This window comes from Miniopterus schreibersii (assembly GCF_964146895.1).
Source record: "Miniopterus schreibersii genome assembly, chromosome: 2".
In the NCBI taxonomy this organism is placed as follows: Eukaryota; Metazoa; Chordata; class Mammalia; order Chiroptera; family Miniopteridae; genus Miniopterus; species Miniopterus schreibersii.
In genome coordinates this window covers 21307181-21328366 of record NC_138102.1, presented here as the reverse complement: position 1 = coordinate 21328366, position 21186 = coordinate 21307181, and the positions used below count along the sequence as shown (strand labels likewise).

Below are 21186 nucleotides of genomic sequence, written 5' to 3'. Positions count from 1 at the left end.
AAGAAAAAGATTATTAAAAACAAATTATATGGACTGTTTTATCTATAAGATTTTTTATGTAAACTTATACTAACCGCAAAGCAAAAAGCTATAATAGATTCAGAAGAGATAAAGAGAGGGGCATCAAGGTATACGACCACAAAAAAACCACCAATTCATAAAGGCAGACAAAAAGAAAGGGGGAGAAGAACAAGGAAACTAAAAAACAGCCAGAAAGCAAGTCCTTACATATCAACAGTTACTCTAAATATGAATGATATTAATTAACCAATCAAAACACAGAGTGGATGGATAAAATAAGTGGATAAAAAAGCAAGACCCAACTGAATTCTGCCTTTAAGAGACTGACTTCAGTTTTAAGAGCATACATAGGCTCAAAATAGAGATTAAAAAATATTCCATGAAAGCAGAAACTAAAAGAAAGATGGAATAGCTATCCTTATGTAATATAAAATAGACTTTAAGACAAAAACAGTAACAAGACAAAAAGAATGTCATTATATAATGATAAAGGGTCAACACTTTAAAAAGACATAACAATCATAATATACACACCCAACTCGACCACCTAGTATATCAAGCAAATACTAACAAATCTGAAGGAAGAAATTGAGAGCAATACAATAAACATGAGACACTTCAATTCACCACTCTTAACAATGGATAGATAATCTAGACTGAAAATCACAGGGAAATGTTGGGCTTGAACCACACTTTAAATCAACTGGACATAACATATATATAGAACATTTCATCAGACATAGGCAAAATATACATTCTCAAGTTCATATGGAATATTACCAAGGACAGGTCATATCACAGACCACAAAAGAAATCTTAGCAAACTTAAGAAGATTGAAAACATACCAAGTATCTATTTGGCCAAAATAATATGAAATTACAAACCAACTAGAGGAAAGATGAAAAATTCACAAACACATAAAAATTAAACAACACATTCTGAACAATCAGTGGGTCAAAGAAGAAATTAAAAAAAAAATTTAAATATCTAAAACACATCAAAATAAAAACAAAACAGCAAAAATATTGGGATGCTGCAAAAGCAGTTCTTAGAGGTAGTTTATAATGATAAATGCACACATAAAGAAAATAGATAATTTCAAATAAGCAATCTAACTTTACACTTAATGGAACTAGAAAAAGAAAAGAAAGTCCAAAATTAGCAAAAGTAAGGTAATTACAAAGATCATAGTGAAATAAGTAAGGACCAAAAAAAAAACAAAACAAAGAAAAAGATCAATGAAGCTCAGAGAAGTTTTCTGTAAAGATAAACAAATTGACAGATCTTCAACTAGACTAAGAAAAAAACAGAGGAAAGTGATGTCACCAAGGTGATGACATAGGTTGTTTCCAAGTTTTCACCCTCTCAGAAGAAAAACTATTTATGGACAAGACAGCAATGAGAGAATCCTGGAACATGAGGGTGAGACTAAAGCAGACCCATGCACCACCTAGACTGAGACAGACTGAGAGAAGGGTAAGAGTGGCATTACACTGACCATACTGCCCCTTCCCCAGGCCAGCAAGACACCACACTGAGAGGACATCCCTGAGCTACAGTTCCTCCACTGGGGAAAGAGAGCTCAGGGTGGACATACAGATCCCCCAGCATTGTGAGTCACCTCCTGGGAGTCTCCACTCTGATTTTGCCTCACAGGGATCGTGGGAAAATCTGTGGGGCTTGCCCACTGGGATTCTCATTTTGATGGAGAAAGCAGGAGGGACTTGCAACAACCAGTGCTTGGAGTAGTCAAAGTTCCTACCTGCACTGCCCAAGTAGTTGTCCGTACCAGTGGCTTTTCTCATCTCAGAGCCAAGACAGTCATGTAGTATGACCAGGGAACTTGACAGGGTTCAGGTCTGCCTGCTTTGGGACCTCAAACAAAGAGTCTTGCCACATCTGGAACCTGGTCTGTTCCCTTATCAGGCAGGAGAACTGAGAAACAGGCCTGACCACGCAGCTGGGTGTAGTTCCCAGAACCACACAACCAGAAATCCTGGCCAATTTAATCCTACATAATAGTCTCTATAATTAACTAGGGCTACAAATTTAGTAACCCAATTCAACTCTATTCTAAACTTATTACAGCAGGGCCTAGCTGCTGGGAGAGGTCAAGAAGATGTGACCACTGGTCAGACCCACAAGCTGGATCTTGGAAATTTGAGGCTCCCACTCCCTCCGCTGTTCTTATAATGTGTGCTCTGTCCGCTATCTCTGTGCTAGAAGCTACCCAAGGACACAATCTTGAGACAGAAATGTGGTGATGAGACTATATGAACTAGGTATGTGACTAAACCCAGATAAAGCCCCCTGTATATGTCACTGAGCCCAATTAGGGCCTCTAAAATTCTGGTGGGCTGGTACAGAAAACTACTTATTTTGTGGCTGCCCAAGTCAAGCCTGTAAATTCTCTTGTTGATTAAACTTGCCACCTACCAACTGGAATGGAATGCCTTTTCCTTCAGTCTCTCTCTGGTTTCCACATACGGGGGCCAGTTTCAGATTATATTCAGGAAGCTCCGCAGGAGGATGCAACCCAACACTGGCATATAGTAGGAACCCAATAAATGTCAAATAAGTTAATGAGTGATGCTGAAAAGTGTCTAGGATTAATGTGGTTTGGGGAAACATCTATCACGTGCTTACTTACACCATGTCCATTGCACTTTGCTGAACAAGTAGCAAACGCATTGCGAAGAAACCTCTGTTCTACACATTCACGATTTATACAGATCTAATGAAAAAAATTTCCAAGTCAGAGTAGTTCAGCTATTTTAACATTTTAATCAGTAATTTTATAACACACAATCATAACCATTCAATGCAATAAATATCCATTTAAGTACTGCTTTTGCTTTACCCCACAAATTTTTATATTTTCATTTTCATTTAATTCAAAATATTTTTCAATTTCTCTTGAGATTTCTCCTTTCTGAATGTCTTGTTTAATCTCCAAGTATTTTGAGACTTTTCAGATAAGTCTAATGTAAACTATAGACTTTGGGTGATAGTGATGTGTCAATGTAGGCTCATCAACTATAACAAATGTACCAACAATGTTTTATCATACAGGACTTACAGTACCATTAAAGGTTACCTGGTACAATTTGTTTTCAAACATTATCACTGAGAAGAACTGTACATGTTATGGGAAAAATTATATTCTTACTAAATTACCAACAGAATAATATCATGTTAATTTTTTCCCTTTTAGAAACATAATTTTATTTATTAAAAATAATTTCACACATCATTTTTTAGCTCTACTATGCACAGGGAATTTATGATAACATTTTAAATCTTTTTTTAACTTCATTTTTATTGCTGGCACTATTACAGATGTCCCCATTTCCCCACCCTTTGCCTATCTCCACCCAGCCTCCTCACCCCTCTTCCCTCTGGCCATCACGACACTGCTGTCTGTGCATATGGGTTATGCATATATATTCTTTGGCTAAACCCTTCACCTTCTCTCATTCATTCCTCCTTTTCCCCCTCCCCTCTGACAGCTGTCAGTCTGTCCCTTGTATCTATGCTTTTGTTCATAGCAGCATTATTTACAACAGCCAAGATCTGGAAATAGCCCAAGTACCCATCAGCAGGTGACTGGATAAAAAAGCTGTGGTACATTTACACAATGAAATACTATGCAGCCATAAAAAAGAAAGAACTCTTACCTTTCGCAACAACATGGATAGACCAGGAGATTATTATGCTAAGTGAAATAAGCCAGTCAAAGACAAACAAAAACCATATGTTCTCACTTATATGTGGAATATAATGAGCAAAATAAACTGACAAACAAAATAAAAACAGAGGCAAGGAGACTTTATTTATTAATTGTTTTGGCTCCATGGCCTAAATATATCTACTGAGTTCCCAGGCATACCCTCCTTCAAGGAGGCATTCATGGCTCCTAGGCAGGAAGAGGAAGCCTGGCAAGGATATGGTCACGAATAAAATAGACTTTGAAGTAAATTTATTCTCTCTGTTTTCTCCAGATTTGTGTCAGCCTCTGAAATAATGAATTATAATAACAATAAATAATAATATCCAACCTGCATTGAACTCTTACTATGTGCTGGACATTGAGCTAACCACTTCATACTGTTATCTAATTTAATATTCTCAATAACCCCATAAATTAAATGCTATTTTATATCCCCACTTTACATATAGTTGTGGTATCTCAGACTTGTTAGGTAACTAGCAAAATGTAAAAACATGAGGTGAATAGGCCCACGCTATTATGGTCAGTTAATATTTGACAAAGGAGGCAAGAACATACACTGGAGTAAAGACAGTCTCTTCAATAAATGGTGCTAGAAAAATTGGACAGGTACATGCAAAAAAATGAAACTAGGCCACCAACTTAAACCATACACGAAAATAAATTCAAAATGGGTAAAAGACCTAAATGTAAGTCACGAAAAGTCACAGACATCTCACATAGTGGAATTTTCACTGATACACCTCCTAGGGCCAGAGAAACAAAAGAAAAAACACACAAATGGGACTACATCAAACTAAAAATCTTCTGCACAGCAAAAGAAATCAGCCTCAAAATAAAAAGGAAACCCATGGCATGGGAGAACATATTTGCCAAGAATGTATCTGATACGGAGCTAATTTCCAAAGTGTATCAAGAACTCATACAACTCAACCAAGAGAAAGACAATCCAATTAAAAAATGGGCAAAGGGCCTGAAAAGACACCTCTCCAAAGAGGACATACAGATGGCTAAGAGACATACGAAAAAATGCTCAAGGTTACCAATCATCAGAGAGATGCAAATTAAAACCACAATGAGGTATCACTTCATACCTGTCAGAATGGCTCCATCAACAAATCAACAAATGACATGTGCTGGCGAGGGTGTGGAGAAAGGGGAACCCTAGTACACTGCTGGTGGGAATGCAGACTGGTGCAACCACTATGGAAAATAGTATGGAGGTTCCTCAAAAAATTAAAAATGGAGCTGCCTTTGGACCCAGTGATTCCACTCCTAGGAATATATCCTAAGAATCCTGAAACACTAATCAGAAAGAATATATGCACTCTATGTTCATAGCAGCACAATTCACAATAGCTAAGATCTGGAAACAGCCCAAGTGCCCATCAGTAGATGAGTGGATCAAAAAGCTTTGGGACATTCACACCATGGAATACTATGGAGCTGTAAAAAAGAAGAACCTCATACCATTTGAAACAGTATGTATGGACCTGTAGAATATTATGCTAAGCAAAATAAGCCAGGCAGAGAAAAACAAGCATCACATGATCTCACTTATATGTGGAATCTAAAGAACCTAATAAACTGATGAACAGAATAGATTCAATGACATGGAAGCATAAATCAGACTGACGTATCTCAGAGGGAAGGAGGGCACTGGGGGGAGGGGGGGAGAAATTAACCAAAGAAGTTATATGCATATATGCACAACCCAAGGACACAGACAATGGTGTGGTGAGGGACTGGGGAGGAGGGTGGGGCAGGGTGGAAGCAGTCAATGGGGAGGAAAAGGGACATCTGTAATATTTTGAACAATAAAAAAACAAGAACAAAAAAACCATTAAGAGGTGAAAATTTGATTCTATGCAGCCTGATCTAACTTGTGATCTTATCTACTGGGCAACAAAGAGACCCATATTACCCAGTGGGATTTCTTCTTTTTTTCCAAGAAGAAAAGTGAATTTCCATGCTAGAGAGTACTTAACTACAATGTAGTACCAAGACCTCGCCTCTCCCCGCTCCAGTCACCAAACACTTGGTGGTTTCCTTGCTCACAACACTGAAATTCTGAAAAGGACCAAACTGATCCATTTCCCTCTAAATATTTCATCTGGAGTCCAAATGAAGCTTATTCATTTCCTTTATCTAAATATTTAAGGTTACATAGCACTACACATGAGTTTAAATTTGACACTGAAATGAAAATATGTATTAAATAAATTTAATTTTAAAAATAAATTGTAAATCACTTACCCTCTCAGTATCACATGGAGATCCACTAGCGACCACCATTGGATCTGTAGTTGGGTCATAAAAACTGTAGTCTAAAGTTATACATATCACGTTTCGTACAAAAGCATAAAGCACAGAAACATTATCTTTAGGGAAAGGAGTTAGAGTAGGGTAGGTACAAATTAATCTTCCACATATAAGATTCCTGCAAACATAATAAAATTGCATGATTATTATACATTAGGCATTTATTGGAAATGCTTCAGATTTGCTTTCTATGACAAAAATTAAAATAAATGGTTGATAATTTATGGCAACATGTCTAGGGAAAATGTAATACTTTAACACTCACATTTAAAGTAAAAAGTAAAAAAGTATAAAGCCATTGATACAAGATTATCTTTCAAAGCTACAAATGGTCTTTTATTCACTGTGCAGGTTTACATACTTATTGTCAAATAATCAATTCGCACAAGCATTTTATATGATATAATGATGAACAAATTATGACCCATACCCTCAAGATCCTTACAGTCTAATACCAAATGTGATGTTTTGTTGAGTCATACACTTGAAATCTGTATGGTTTTGTGAACCAGTCACCCCAATAAATTCAATTTTTAAAACGGATAATTGTTTTTAAAAAAGTGCTACAAATGAAATAAATTCTTACAGAGATTGAAGATGAGGACACATTCTAATTTAGCAGTCAGGGAAAATTTCAAAGAGAACATGCCATCTGAGTCAAAGCTTACAAGTTAGTAGGGCCTTAATAGAGTAAGGCATTTCTAAACAAAAGTGACAGCATAAGCAAATCAAGGAAGCATAAAACTATGTGGTATATTTACCAGTCTACAAATTCCATGAGTACAAGGGCCATAGATGACTTGCTAACTAGTATCTAGCCCAGTGTCCAGCACATAGTAGGTTCTTAATAAATGTTAAAATAAATTGATGACCAATATATCAAAGAGCTGGCTCTTCAGATGCAGGAAAAGATGAACTTCATTTTATTTTTTAAAATTTATCTTGTTGAAAGTATTACAGATATCCCCCTTTTCTCCCCATGGACCCTCTCTACCCTGTACCTGCACCCCACCAGGCCTTCACCACACTATTGTCTGTGTCCATGGGTTATGCATATATGCATATACATGATCTCACTCATATTTGGAATCTAATGAACAAAATAAAATAACCTGGTCAACAAAATAGATCCAGAGACATAGAAGCATGAAAAATACTGACAAATCAAAGAAAGGGGAGCTTGGGGGTGGGAAGAGATTAACCAAAAATGAACTTCACTTTAAAGACACTGGGCAGTCTTCAGCTAGGGCAAGCAATCAAATGAACAGGGACAGTATTTTTATAAAGAAAAATGAGCAGGTTCAGAAAGGAAAGGTGCAACAGACATTAGTTTCAATCATTTATTGGACTTAGGGGCCTAATGATCATCTACATATGTTTAAAAATTAGATGTAAATTTAAGCCTCTAGCACATGAAAGATGTCAGGGCTAGAGATTTTAATCGAGATTCACTCCCATACACATGTAATACTTGGAACCGCTGGAATAAATGACACATATGAAGAAAAACTACTCCTGGCCAGTGTGGCTCAGTTGGCTGGAGCATCATCCTGTACACCAAAAGGCTGCAGGTTTGATTCCCGATCAGGGCACATTCCCAGGCTGCAGGTTCAATCCCCAGTTGAGACACGTATGGGAGGCATCTGATGTTCCTCTCTCACATCGATGTTTCTCTTCTCTCTCTTCCTCTCCCTCTCAAAAATCAATTTTAGAAGAAAAGGAAAACTAAACAGAATCTTACAGAACATAAAAGTATCTTTAATATTTACATAGCATACCTCCATTGACAGAATACATACTGGCCTCTGTTCTTACCGCAGTTCCCAAACCTATCACGCTGAATTTGTATTTCTTCATAGCAGTTAAATGGAGCATGGTTTGAACCTGTCAAAGTTTAAAATATATTTGGATTAAAAAGCTCTTTATTTTTCATCTTCTTCATTCCTTCATATATTATGTCTCCTTTTCCTTTTTCTCTATTATCTAATTCAAAAATCTTCCTAACGAAGTTGTTGAAAAAGAGAAAAATTAAAGTGAAGGGACAATGCTCATGGTTTTTCCTCCTTTCCATTTTGTGCTATTGTCATCACAAAAGATAAGAGGGAAAGAAGAGTTATAGAAGTGTAACCAAGAGAGGGCTCTGTGAAAGTAAGCAACAGAAAGCTAACACAAGAGAACTATATTTGTTCTCTGAGATTCTGAGTAGGAATTCACACAAAGCCAGGTCTACAACTTAATCTTGCTCATTGTATCCTCAAGAAGTCTAAAATAAAAGGACCAAAATTGCCAACCTTTAACTATTTTTTCCTTCACTCCCATACTAGTTTTTTATCACTTTTCAAAAGACTCCTGAAATCTTGGCAGCTTACAGCCCATTTATAATGTCACAGTTTCTAGAAGTCAGGAGTCCAGCAAGGCACAAGTGATTTCTCTACTCAGGGTCTCACTAGGCTGAAACAAAGTTATTGGCTGAGGCTGGAGTCCTCCTGTGAGCTCACTAACTGTTGGTAGAATTCAGGGATTTTTTGCAGTCATAGCTCCATTTTCTTACTATCTGCCAAGGGGTGATCTCGGTTCCTAGAAATTCCCCCTCAGGTCCTAGTCACATGGCCCTCTCAAAACATGGCAGCTTATTTCTTCCAAGCCAGCATGAGAATCTTTCTGACACCACCCATCTTTTAAGGGCTCACATAATTAGGTCAGGCCCACTCAGAATGATCTCAATTAATTCAAAGTTAACTGACTGTGGACCTTAATTACATCTTCAAAATTCCTTCATCTTCACTACATAATCTACTTACAGGAATGATATCCCAAGGCACGTATGTTAGGAGAGTCTCAGGGGTCATCTTAGAATTCTACATAGCAGTTACCTTCTCTAAAACGAACTTTGCTAAGCCTAGCTGCTTCACATATAAAAGCAGATTGTATCTACCTCAATAGATTGTTATGAGAATTAAGATGAAGTTTATTTAGTCACTGGTAGTTCTCAGCTAACTAATCCTTCTCTATATTTTTACGATCAAGGTTTCTCCTGTTTACCTGCCCCTTCCATAATATGCATTTTTTCCCACTATTAAGTTTTTTTATCTTCTCCTAATTCACTGTCTTTCCACCATTTTTAAACTTGGCTCATCAAAAGTAATTGTGTATGTACCATAAAGACAGGCAATCTTATTTTTGAATATTTGCAATGTTTAATCAGTTCAGTTGTGAATCTGAGATACCAGATTAGGAATGCCAATGCAGAAATTGTTAAACATCATGAAAATATCCAGGGAAATTCAGAAATTGCACATTTCAGTCCAGTTTGGATAAAGAATATAAAAGAATATGTTAGTCACAGAGAAGTCAGATGAATTCTGTTGAAAGTAATATTCTTCATCCAGTCCAATTTTCATTAGTCCATCTATTGCATCTAAAAGTACCAGTGAGCCATATTATTAACTTCACCCCTGAATACCTCTCATTAGTGTTAGGGACTTCTTCTGAGATCAGTTAGGGGTTTCCAGGGTGAGATGAAAACACTAAGAGAGCAACACTTTACAAATATGAAGTCACATGTCAAATATTCCCTTCTATATTATAATCCACTATAATGACCAAGTCGACAAAGTAAGAGAATTTGCCCTTTGATATTCCAAATAATATATTTATATTCCCTGTATCCTATTATAAAAGGCTATGAAGTACAATAAATAGGGACCATAACCTAACATCTGACTCACCTCATCTCGTGACTACCAGGCACTTACAATTTAACATATCCTAAAATCAAATTCTGTTATAACCCTAGATTTCCTTATTTCAGTTTATGGGACCATTTAGTCAACCAGATATTCAGGCTAAAACTTAGGGATCATCCTTGATTTACTTCTTCCCCTCATTACCTGCCTCCACTATCTAATCCAAGTCTTACCGACACTGCCTCCTAAATACAGCCTTGGCATGACCACTTCTCACTTTTTTCATGGCCACCACTCTCACCGGGGCTATCACCAATTCTCTTCTAACACACTACCACAGGCTTCTAATCAACTTCCTGCTTCTACCGATGTCCACTCCCCACAGTGCATCCCCCATACCCTAAATCAGAGTGATCTTTTTAAACAATAAAAATCACGTATCAGCCTCTTACTGAAATATCTCTAATGGCTTCCCCTTACACAAAGAATAAAATCCAACCTTTTTACCACAGTCTTTACTCGGCCTGGTTCACTACACTTCAGCCACAATGTCCTTAATTTTATCCTTAAGTTCACCAAATTCAATCCCAACTCAGTACCATAACATCTGCTGCTTTTCTCTGCCTCAAATGCTCTTTCGCAAGATTATCTCTTGACTAGCCCATTCTGAATATTCAAGTTTCTACTCAAATTTCACTTCCACACACAAACTGTCTCTGAACACCCAATCTAAAGCAGCCTACTTTTATCATCACTCTTTTCCTACCATCATGTGTTACTGTTGCTACTGTGTTTTTGTTTTTTTATAACACTGCTATTGGAAATACTTGTTTATTTATTTACCAATCTTTACTATTTAATGCCTGAACCCTATAACACCACTAACAGAAATGACTACATATTTTTTCCTTTTTAAATTTTATTTTTGTTTAAAATATCACAGATGTCCCTTTTTCTCCCCAATGACCCGGTCCACTCCATCCCAACCCCCTCCCCAGTCCCTCTCCTGACCATTGTCCGTGTCCTTGCATTATGCATATATGTATATAAATTCTTTGGTTACTCTCTCCCCCTCCACCCACCCACCCTCCTACATCCCTCTGACATTCATGAATCTGATCTATGCTTCCATGTCATTGAATCTATTCTGGTCATCAGTTGATTAAGTTCTTTAGATTCCACGTATAAGCAAGATCATGTGACGTTTATCTTTCTCTGCCTGGCTTATTTCACTTAGCATAATTTTCTCCAGGTCCATCCATGTTGTCCCAAAGTGTACAAGATTCTTATTCTTTACAGCTGCGTAGTATTCCATGGTGTAAATGTCCCACAGCTTTTTTATCCACTCATCTACTGATGGGCACTTGGGCTGTTTCCAGATCTTAGCTATTGTAAACTGTGCTGCTATGAACATAGGGGTGAATATATTCTTTCTGATTAGTGTTTCAGGATTCTTAGGATACATTCCTAGGAGTGGAATCACTGGGTCCAAAGGCAGCTCCATTTTTAATTTTTTGAGGAACCTTTGCACTGTTTTCCATAGTGGTTGCACCAATCTGCATTCCCACCAGCAGTGTACTAGGGTTCCCCTTTCTCCACACCCTCAGCAGCACATGTCATTTGTTGATTTGTTGATGGTAGCCATTCTGACAGGTGTGAGGTGATACCTCATAGTGGTTTTAATTTGCATCTCTCTGATGATTAGCAACATTGAATATTTTCTGATGTGTCTCTTGGGCATCTGTATGTCCTCTTTGGAGAAGTGTCTATTCGGGTCCTTTGCCCATTTGTTAATTTGGTTGTTTGTCTTCCTCTTGCTGAGTACTATGAGTTCTTTGTGCACTTTGGAAATTAGTATCTTATCAGATACATCCTTGGCAAATGTTTTCCCAGACAGTGGGGTTCCTTTGTATTTTGAGGCTGTTTTCTTTTGCTGTGCAGAAGCTTTTTAGTTTGATGTAGTCCCATATGTTTATTTTTCCTTTTGTTTCTCTCAGCCTAGGAGATGTATTAGTGAAAATTCCACTGCTTGGATGTCTGTGACTTCACTGCCTATGTTTTCTTCCAGGATGTTTATGGTTTCATGACTTACATTTAATTCTTTTATCCATTTTGAGTTTATTTTTGTGTATGGTGAAAGTTGATGGTCCAGTTTCATTTTTTTGCATGTATCTGTCCAATTTTCCCAGCACCGCTTATTGAAGAGACAGTCTTTACTCCATTGGATACTCTTGTCCCCTCTGTCAAATATTAACTGACCATAATGGTGTGGGTCTATTTCTGGGGTCTCTGTTCTGTTCCACTGATCTATATGCCTCTTGTTCTACCAATACCAGGCTGTTTGGATTACAATGGCTTTGAAATACAGTTTGAAATCCGGTAATGTGATCCCTCCCACTCTGTTCTTTTTTCTCAAGATGGCTGCAGCTATTTGGGGTTTTTTTTGATTCCATATAAATTTTTGAAATGTTTGTTCTAGGTCTGTGAAATATTCTGTTAGTATTTTAATAGGAACTGCATTGAATTTATAAATTGCTTTGGGTAGTATGTACATTTTAATGATATTAATTCTTCCAATCCATGAGCATGGTATATTCTTCCACTTGTTTAAATCTTCCTCTGTTTTTTCAGTGTCACGTAGTTTTCTGACTACAGGTCTTTTACATCTTTGGTTAAGTTTATTCCTGGTATTTTATTTTTTTAGTTGCAATGGTAAATGGAATTGCTTTTTTAGTTCCTCTCTCTGAAAGTTCATTATAGATGTATAAGAATGCCATTGATTTCCAGATGTTGATTTGGTATCCAGCTACCTTGCCAAATTCGTTTATCAAATCTAGTAGTATTTTGATGGAGTCTTTAGGGTTTTCTATGTACCATATCATGTCATCTGCAAAGAATGACAGTTTTACTTCCTCCTTTCCAGTTTGGATACCTTTTATGTTTTCTTCCTGTCTGATGGCTGTGGATAGGACTTCCACTACTATGTTGAATAAAAGTGGAGAAAGTGGACATCCCTATCTTGTTCCGGTTTTTAATGGAAATGGTTTTAGTTTTTGCCCATTGAGTATGATATTGGCTGTAGGTCTGTCATATATGGCCTTTATTATGTTGAGGTATGATCCCTCTATTCCCACTTTGCTGAGAGTTTTTATCAGAAATCGGTGCTGGATTTTGTCAAATGCTTTATCTGCGTCTATTGATATGATTATATGATTTTTGTCCGTTTTGTTTTGTGACATATCACATTTATTGATTTGCGGATGTTGTACCTGCCTTGCATCCCCAGAATAAACCCACTTGGTAATGGTGTATGATCTTTTTAATGTATTGCTGGATCCAGTTTGCTAATATTTTAGTGAGGATTTTAGCATCTATGTTCATCAGGGATATTGGCATGTAATTTTCTTTCTTTGTAGTATCTTTATCTGGTTTTGGAATTAGGCTAATGCTGGCCTCATAAAAAGTTTGGGAGTTTTCCCTCCTCTTGAATTTTCTGGAATAGTCTGAATAGAATAGGTGTTAATTCTTCTTTGAATATTTGGTAAAACTTGTCTCTAAATCCATCTGGTCCAGGACTTCTGTTTGCTGGGGGTTTTTTTATTACTGCTTCAATTTCATTAGTTATCAGCCTATTCAGGTTTCCTGCCTCTTCTTGATTCAGCTTTGGAAGGTTGTATGCTTCTAGGAGTTTGTCCATATCCCCCATGTTTTTCAATTTGTTGGTATATAGTTGCTCATATTTTCTTACAATCCTTTGTATTTCTGTTGGGTCAGTTGTTATATTGCCTCTTTCATTTCTGATTTAATTTATTTGGGTCCTCTCTCTTTGTTTCTTAGTGAGTCTGGCTAAAGGTGCATCAATCTTATTTACCTTTTCAAAGAACCAGCTCTTGGTTTCATTGATTTTTGTATTTTTTTTTAGTCTCTATGTCATTAATCTCTGCTCTGATTTTTATTATTTCCTTCCAGGGATTTTCTTGCTTTTCTTGTTCTAGTTCTTTTAGTTGTTGTGTTAGATGGTTCATTAACTCTTTTTCTTGTTTCTTGAGATAGGCCTGTAATGCTATGAATTTTCCTCTCAGGACTGCTTTTGCCGTGTCCCATAGATTTTGGGTTGTTGTCTGTTCATTTTTCTTACTTTTCATGAAGTGTTTGATTTCTTCCTTGATCTCATTGCTAACCCATTCATTGTTTAATAACATGCTATTTAGCCTCCATGTGTTTGAATATTTTTGAGTATTTTTTATAGTGGTTGATTTCTAGTTTCATGGCATTGTGATCCGAGAAGATGCTCGATATGATTTCAATCTTCTTATATTTGTAGAGACTCGCCTTGTGCCCTAACATGTGGTCTATTTTTGAGAATGTTCCATGTGCACTTAAGAAGAATGTGTATTCTGCTGCTTTGGGGTGAAATGTTCTATAAATGTCAATTAAATCAATTAGGTCTGGTGAGTCATTTAAGTTCAGTGTTTCCCTGTTGATTTTGTCTTGATCTGTCCAATGCTGACAATGGGCTGTTGAAGTCCCCAACTATGATTGTGTTGCTGTCAATCTCCCCTTTAAAGTCCCCCAAGAAATTTTTTATATATTTAGGTGCTCCTATATTGGGTGCATAAATGTTTATAAGGATTATTTCCTCCTGTTGGATTGATCCCTTTAGTAATATGTAGTGACCATCTTTGTCTCTTGTTATGGTCTTTATTTTGAAGTCTGGGTGAGTCTTTTGCTCTCAGGTGGGTCTCTTGTAGACAGCATATATTTGGGTCCTGTTTTCTTATCCATTCAGCTACCCTATGTCTTTTGATTGGACCATTTATTCCACTTACATTTAAGGTTACTATTGATATCAACTTATTTAATGCCATTTTCCCCCTTTATGCTGATGTACCTCTCTCTCATTATTCCTTCTTTTTCTTAAAGCAGTCCTTTGAGCATTTCTTGCAATGCTGGTTTAGTGGTACTGAACTCCTTTAGCCTTCTTTTGTCTGGGAAGCTCTTTATTTCACCTTCAAGTTTAAATTATAGCCTTGCTGGATAAAGCAATCTTGGTTGCATGTTCTTGCTTTTCATTACTTGAAGAACTTCATGCCACTCCCTTCTGGCCTGAAGAGTCTCTGTTGAGAAATCAGCTGTAAGCCTTATGAGGGTTCCCCTGTAGGTCACTGCTTGTCTCTCTCTTGCAGTCCTTAATATTTTATCTTAGTCCTTGACATTTACCATTTTAATTATGACGTATCTTGGAGTGGGTTTCTTTGGGTCACTCTTGTTTGGACCCTCTGTGCTTCCTGAACTTGTGTGGCTTTCTCCTTCGCCAGCCTAGGGAAGTTTTCTATCATTATCTCCTCCACCAAGTTCTCTATCCCTTGCTCTCTTTCCTCCCCCTCTGACTCCCTTATAATGCAAATGTTGTTTCGCTTCATGTTGTCCCAAAGCTTCCTTAGACTGTCCTCATGCTTTTTAAGTTTTTTCTTTCTGCTGTTCTGATTTTTTCTACCTTGTCTTCTAAGTCACTTATTCTATCCTCTGCTTCATTGAGCCTGCTTTTAATTCCTTCCAGTGCATTCTTGATATCAGATACAGCATTCTTTATCTGTCTGAGTTTTGTTTATGGTATGTATCTCTTTTTTCATGTTTTCACTAAGGTACTCAATCGTATCATCTAGTGTCTTCTTAAGTTCCTTGAACATCTTCATAATCAATACTCTGAACCCCGTTTCTGATAACTTGCTTAACTGCAACTCATCAAAGTCTTTTTCTGGTGATTTTTCCTTTTCTTTAACTTGAGGGTTCTTTGTCTCCCCATTTTGGTAGGTCTTAGTGTTTGTATCTATATATTAGATGTATTTGCTGTCTCTCAGTCTTGTGGGATGGGATTTTGTCTTGTGGGTTCAGTGGAGCCCAGAGGTGTGTTTTCCTTATACTTCTGAGCTATTTGCTCTAGGCGTGTGCCTCTTGTGGGAGTCCCTTTTTTGGTTTCTTTATGTTCTCCTGTTTTGGTTGAGTCTAGATTGTCGTCAATCAGTCCTTGGGAGGGCCCTCCTCTCAGGCTGGTTCTGTCTCAGCCCCAACCTCATCGTGTAAACTGTTGTACGGGTGCTGGCAAGGCATGGCGATACACAACTACACTCCCAGGAAAACAAGAGGTATCTTACAAAATATCTTGTCACAATGAAAACAACCCATATGAAAATAGAACTGGGAGAGTGAAAGGAGAACACACACACACACACACACACACACAAAGCTTAAAAAAAAGAAAAGTGACACTTAGAGAGAGAGATGTATATTGTTAACAGTGGTGAAAATTTTGAAAATAATAATAAACTAAAATGTAAAAAATGGAGACGCTACTGGGAAGCAGAGAAAAGATTCTGAAAGAAGGGCCAGCAAAAAATTAAGGGAGAGAATAGGAACAGGATAATAGTTGAAAATGAGAAAACAAAAATACAATAAAGAGAACAAGAGAAACTAACAATTGGACAAAAAAAAACAGGAAGACAGAAGGGAGGGTGACAAAAGAACAAAAGAAAAGTAGAAAAGGAAAAAAAAAAAAAAGAAAGAAAAAAGTTATGCCAACGGATCGAGAGGAGAGAGAGATATAGCCCAGGCAGGGAGTCTAGTAAGGGATTTGGTGGAAACTATAGAGGAAAGCAGTAAACTTGGTTATAATGATAAAGATCCAGTCGTTAAGCAGGAAATATCAAGAAAGTCTTGATAGTAGAAACAAGAATAAAACAAAACAAAGCAAATAACCAAAACAAAACTAAAAACAAGCTAAGCAAGACAAAATTGTTTTATAAGAAACAGAAAAAAATTTAGTTAAAAGGTTTTTTAAAATTAAAATAAAATTATTATAAAATTTAAAAAGGAAGGAAAAACAAATTTTCTCCTCTTTCTCTTCTTCCTAAGGAAAAAAGAGAAAAAACAAACACATAAAAAACAAACAAACAAACAAAAACCAAAACAAAACAAAAAAAACAGAAGAAAAAAAGACAATCAGGTGAGTTTCTTCTGGGCAGCTTATGTTGTCTGAGGGTCACTGTTTTGTGTGGTGATTTCAGTTCTCCTGGGAGGTACTTCTGTAGCACCCAATGTGTGGAGCCATCTAGGTTTGGCTCTGGTGTCCTTAGGTAGATGGTTGATCTGAGGCTCTTGTGGACCACCTCCTCTTGTCAACTATTTTGCAACCTTGTAGTTGTCTTGTCTTACTCCAGAGTCTTCTGTAGACTCTTTAGGGTGCAGGGTGGCTAGTGTAGCTCAGGGTATCACTCCCCTTACTTAGAGGTTTCGCTATCAGGCACTCACTCTGCGGGAGTTAGTCTCTGTTCCACTGCCAGCTCCTCAGTCCCTACCCTGTCCTCTGATTCTAGTTCCCCAGGCTCTGTCCTGCTGCAGCTTCAGATTGACTTCAGCCTGTTGCCTTTTCTGTATGGGCCATTTCAGCAGCCCGGGCTCAGCGGGTTCGATTAAAGAACATTCTGGTGAGCCCTTTGCCTGCCCAGCCCCTAGCAGGGGTTTTCAGCGTTTCCTCCAGTTCCCAAACAATAGTCCCTGAGAGTCTTATACTTGTACAGTCCTCCTGTGAGCTGCTCTCCCTTCCCCCTCAGGACTGTGCCCCATGGGGGGCATGTGGGGCCTCAGTGAGCAGGACCTGCCCCTTTCCTGTTGGGAGCGGTGCTCCTGGCTACAGAAGAGGATGGTGGGCTCTGCCCCTCCCTGCTCAGCTCTGGTTGGCTGGTCGCACCAGGCCCGCCCCTCAGACCGTCTACTGTGCAGACCCCAATCCCAGCCTCCGCTTGTCTGTCCGAGCAGTGCACGCAGGGAAGGTGGGATCAGATGCACAAACGCACAAAGCAACACACAGGTAGAGTCCGCCCTGCAAGGTCCTGCCGCCCAGTGGAGGGGACCCAAAATCAGCTCCACGCAGCTCCCCCCAACACTGGTCTCAGCAAACCTGGGGCAGCTTCATGGACCACCACGGCGCCCCTCAGGGCTGGTCCCAGATCCCAGCCTCTCCCACTGGGAGCTCAGGGCGGGAGGACACCCTCAGGGCTGGTCCCAGATCCCAACCTCTCAGCACCAGGAGCTCACAGTGGGAGGGCTCCTCCCCCCCCCCCCACGCTGAGCAGATTCCGCGCTTTCTGGGGCTCAACACAGTGCCCCACAGGCAGGCAGAGGGTCCCCATGTGTGGCTGCTCAGCGCTGTCCTCTGGTCCCTTACCTCTTGGGTGCCACAGCCCTTTGGACAGCCTTCCCTATGGTCGGCACCCCTAGCACTAGAACCCGGTCGCAGCCACCTCTAGAAGCTTTGTTTCCTAGGAAGGCGCCGGCCGCCATTAGAGGCTTTGTTTCCTAGGAAGGCTCCAATCCCTCCAGGACTCACCGCTCCCCTGGGCCCCTCTGCCCTGTGAGCGGGGCGCTCCTTCCCCTCGTTGCTCCGGGTGTGGGGTCCCCGCTTTTGGATGCTGTCCACACTCCAGAGGGGAGGGAGCTTTGCAGCCTCCAAGGCTCCGGGCTTGGAGCCCAGCACAGGCTTCAGGGGTCCCCCCTACCTATGCCCCCCTCTCTTACTGGACTCCGTGATGTTTCTTCAGTGCTCCCCACTCGCACTCCGGCCACTCAGGTATGTTTCTCTGGTTTTTCCAAGCTGGCTACGTAGGATTTTAGGAGTAAACTGAGTCCATGGCTGGGGGCGGGGGCATTCTGCTGCTTCTCACAGCGCCACCATCTTCCCCCCCATTTTTTTATTTACTAATTTTTTATTGTTTATTGCCTGAACCCTTCAGTAGAATATAATCTCCATAAGAATAGGAACCATATTTTTTGTCCTGTTTATCACTGGGTTTCCAGTGCTAGAAGAGTGCCTTACCCAATTGAGGTGTTAAATATATATTCATGGAACAAATTTTAAAAAATCAACATCTTGGGTAACCATATCTCAAGATCTGTCTTCCTTATAAAGTTTAAGATCCAAGATCAGGTCCTCCAACATAAATTATACTTGTTCTATTTGAGGCAATAGAGAATTTTGAAGTTTAACATTTGAAATGAACTCCTTAGTGATCTCATCCAAATTATGTTTCCAATGTCACCTCACTAATTTCATTGAATATTCTTTATTGAAAGAGGCAATCTTTTTCAAAGAATTCACAGATAGAACCAATTTAAATTTTCCACAGATGGATTAAGCAAATAGCACTCTTTTCCACATGGTTCCTAAAACAGCCTTAAGAGATTAAGATAAACATAAACTCATTATAGAATCTGAAGCTCGTTGAGCTATATATAATTCTTTTCCATCTCCAATAAATTATAGATTATTACTGTAACATGAACTAAAATGATAGAGAAAAAACTATTTTCTAGTAAGTCCAGAAAGCCCATAAAAAATTATGAGAATAGCCCAGCCAATGAGGCTTGGTGGTTGAGCGTTGACTCACCAACCAGAAGATCATGGTTCAGTTCCTGGTCAGGGCACATGCACAGTACGGGGTGTGCAAGAGGCAGCCAGTCATCATTGATGTTTCCATCTCTCTCTCCCTCTCCTTTTCTCTCTCTGAAATCAATAAAAACATACTTTTAAAAATCATGAGAATAAGAAGAGACAGATTAACTGAAATATCACTTATTACAATGGCCTTGAAGGAAGAAATGTATACAGGTAAAGTTTACCTCTCTTTCTCCTGTTTTCATTTATGTTTACACTCCAGCTTCATTTTTCTATCTCAATGAGGCCCATTTTTTCCATAGCCAAAAACATAGCTGCCAAAAACTCTGGAGTTCTTAGAAGAAAAACTCTTCTTAAACTGTCCAAAATTCCCAGAAAAGACTCAGAGCCTCCCCAGCTTGCTTAGCATGAAGATGCTCACCTCAAGAACCACCAACTGTAACAAGGTTGGAGAGTACTGCAGTTGGACTTGGTCTGGTTAGGTACTAAGTACAGTCAAACCAATATAGAGTTATAAGACCATGCTGTACTAACAAGATATTCCCCACAGTAACCATGTGGATATCGGGCAGTTCCCAGAAAGTGGAAGTTAGAACAAAATCCTATCTGAGACTTCTACAGATAAATCTAGAAGTTTATGTGAAATCTTCTCTCTTATCATCAATAAAAGTTTATGATGCTCTCATCCGTACTGATCTCTGCCTTCCCTACATAAACTTCGGTACTCCAGGCCAACATGATTACTATATAGGGTATCCTGCTACCATAACCTCAACTTTGGCTACTGCTTAGAGAGAAAAAAGATAGCACCTGAACTGGCAACTGTCCCTCAATATCTATTCTTCCTTTTTTCCACTTAGTAACAGAACTTTATTATTTGAAAGACACACAGACACCAAGCTGGGGGAAAAAAATATATATATATTTCTCAGACTCCCTTGGAACTAGATACGGTTTTGCGACTAGGTTCTGGCCAGTGGAATATGAGCAGAATTTCTATGCAAAACATCACATTAATGGCATGAAGTAAAATAATTTATGATATGAAATTTTGACACCTTGATCTCTCTTGGTAAGATTATTCTGTATATTTTGTCAAGAAATGGGTGAGCAAACTCTACTAAGCTAAGAAAATACATTTACCTCTCTTCCATTTAAAATATCTGTTGGGATCAACAGATGGCAGAATAGGAGATGCCAGCTTCATTCCCCATCCCCATACACAAAAACTACAGAGCTATCCACAAATGAAAATAGCCCTGGGAGGGCTCAAGAGCACAATTAAAAACCTACAGCAACACAGTGGAGAAAAAACAACAGTGACAAAAGGAGAATAACTGGACAGAAAGGATCACTGGGGAGCTCAAGGGAGTGGAGACACTGAGAGACAGCTAGGCACAAAGGATGAGTACTGCCAGTATGAGCCATGCAGCAGATGCCACCACAGTTCCCAGTGGCCTCCTCTGCAGAGGACACTGGCAGACTTTGCCACTGAGGACCTCAACAATCCCTGAGACAGCTGTGGGCTCCCCATAGCTTTTATAGTCAAGGACCCCAAAATGTTCACTGGGGCATATCCCAGAAGCCTGCTCCACAGAAAACACTAGCAGGTTTTGCCACTGAGTTAACCAATAGTCATCACCACTGCAACCCGCTCACCCACTATGGCTCCCCACCCAGAAAGAGCTGCTGCTGTGCTGCCCCAGGACCAGTGCTGTCATGCCCCCAAACACTGGAGATGCCCCACACCGGAGTTACAGTGCTCCACATGCAGCCACATCTCAGGCACCAGGGCCACTGCCCGAGTGTTATCCAAACCCTAGACTCTGGATCCTCTGTTGCTTAATGAGCATACATTTTCCAGTCCCTACCTCCATGGATGCTCCATGTGCACCCGTGCCTGTGACAAGAGAGCCACTGCCACCCTGGGCTAGCCAGCAGCCCAGACCTTGGTGTGCTTTCACTTCATGAGTGC

At 39.2% G+C, this 21186-nt stretch overlaps 1 protein-coding gene across 1 annotated transcript in view; it reads right to left on the bottom strand.

The window, feature by feature from the left end:
- Positions 1 to 21186, bottom strand: part of LOC308552394 (disintegrin and metalloproteinase domain-containing protein 32-like) — a gene marked incomplete at both ends in the record, with an annotated part of 138049 nt that overhangs the window by 25653 nt on the left and 91210 nt on the right. Inside the window, 3 exons of the mRNA XM_081127712.1 lie at positions 2669 to 2756; positions 6009 to 6192; positions 7853 to 7958. Coding sequence (XP_080983838.1) covers positions 2669 to 2756; positions 6009 to 6192; positions 7853 to 7958 — 378 coding nt within the window. The remainder of the gene's footprint in view (positions 1 to 2668; positions 2757 to 6008; positions 6193 to 7852; positions 7959 to 21186) is intronic.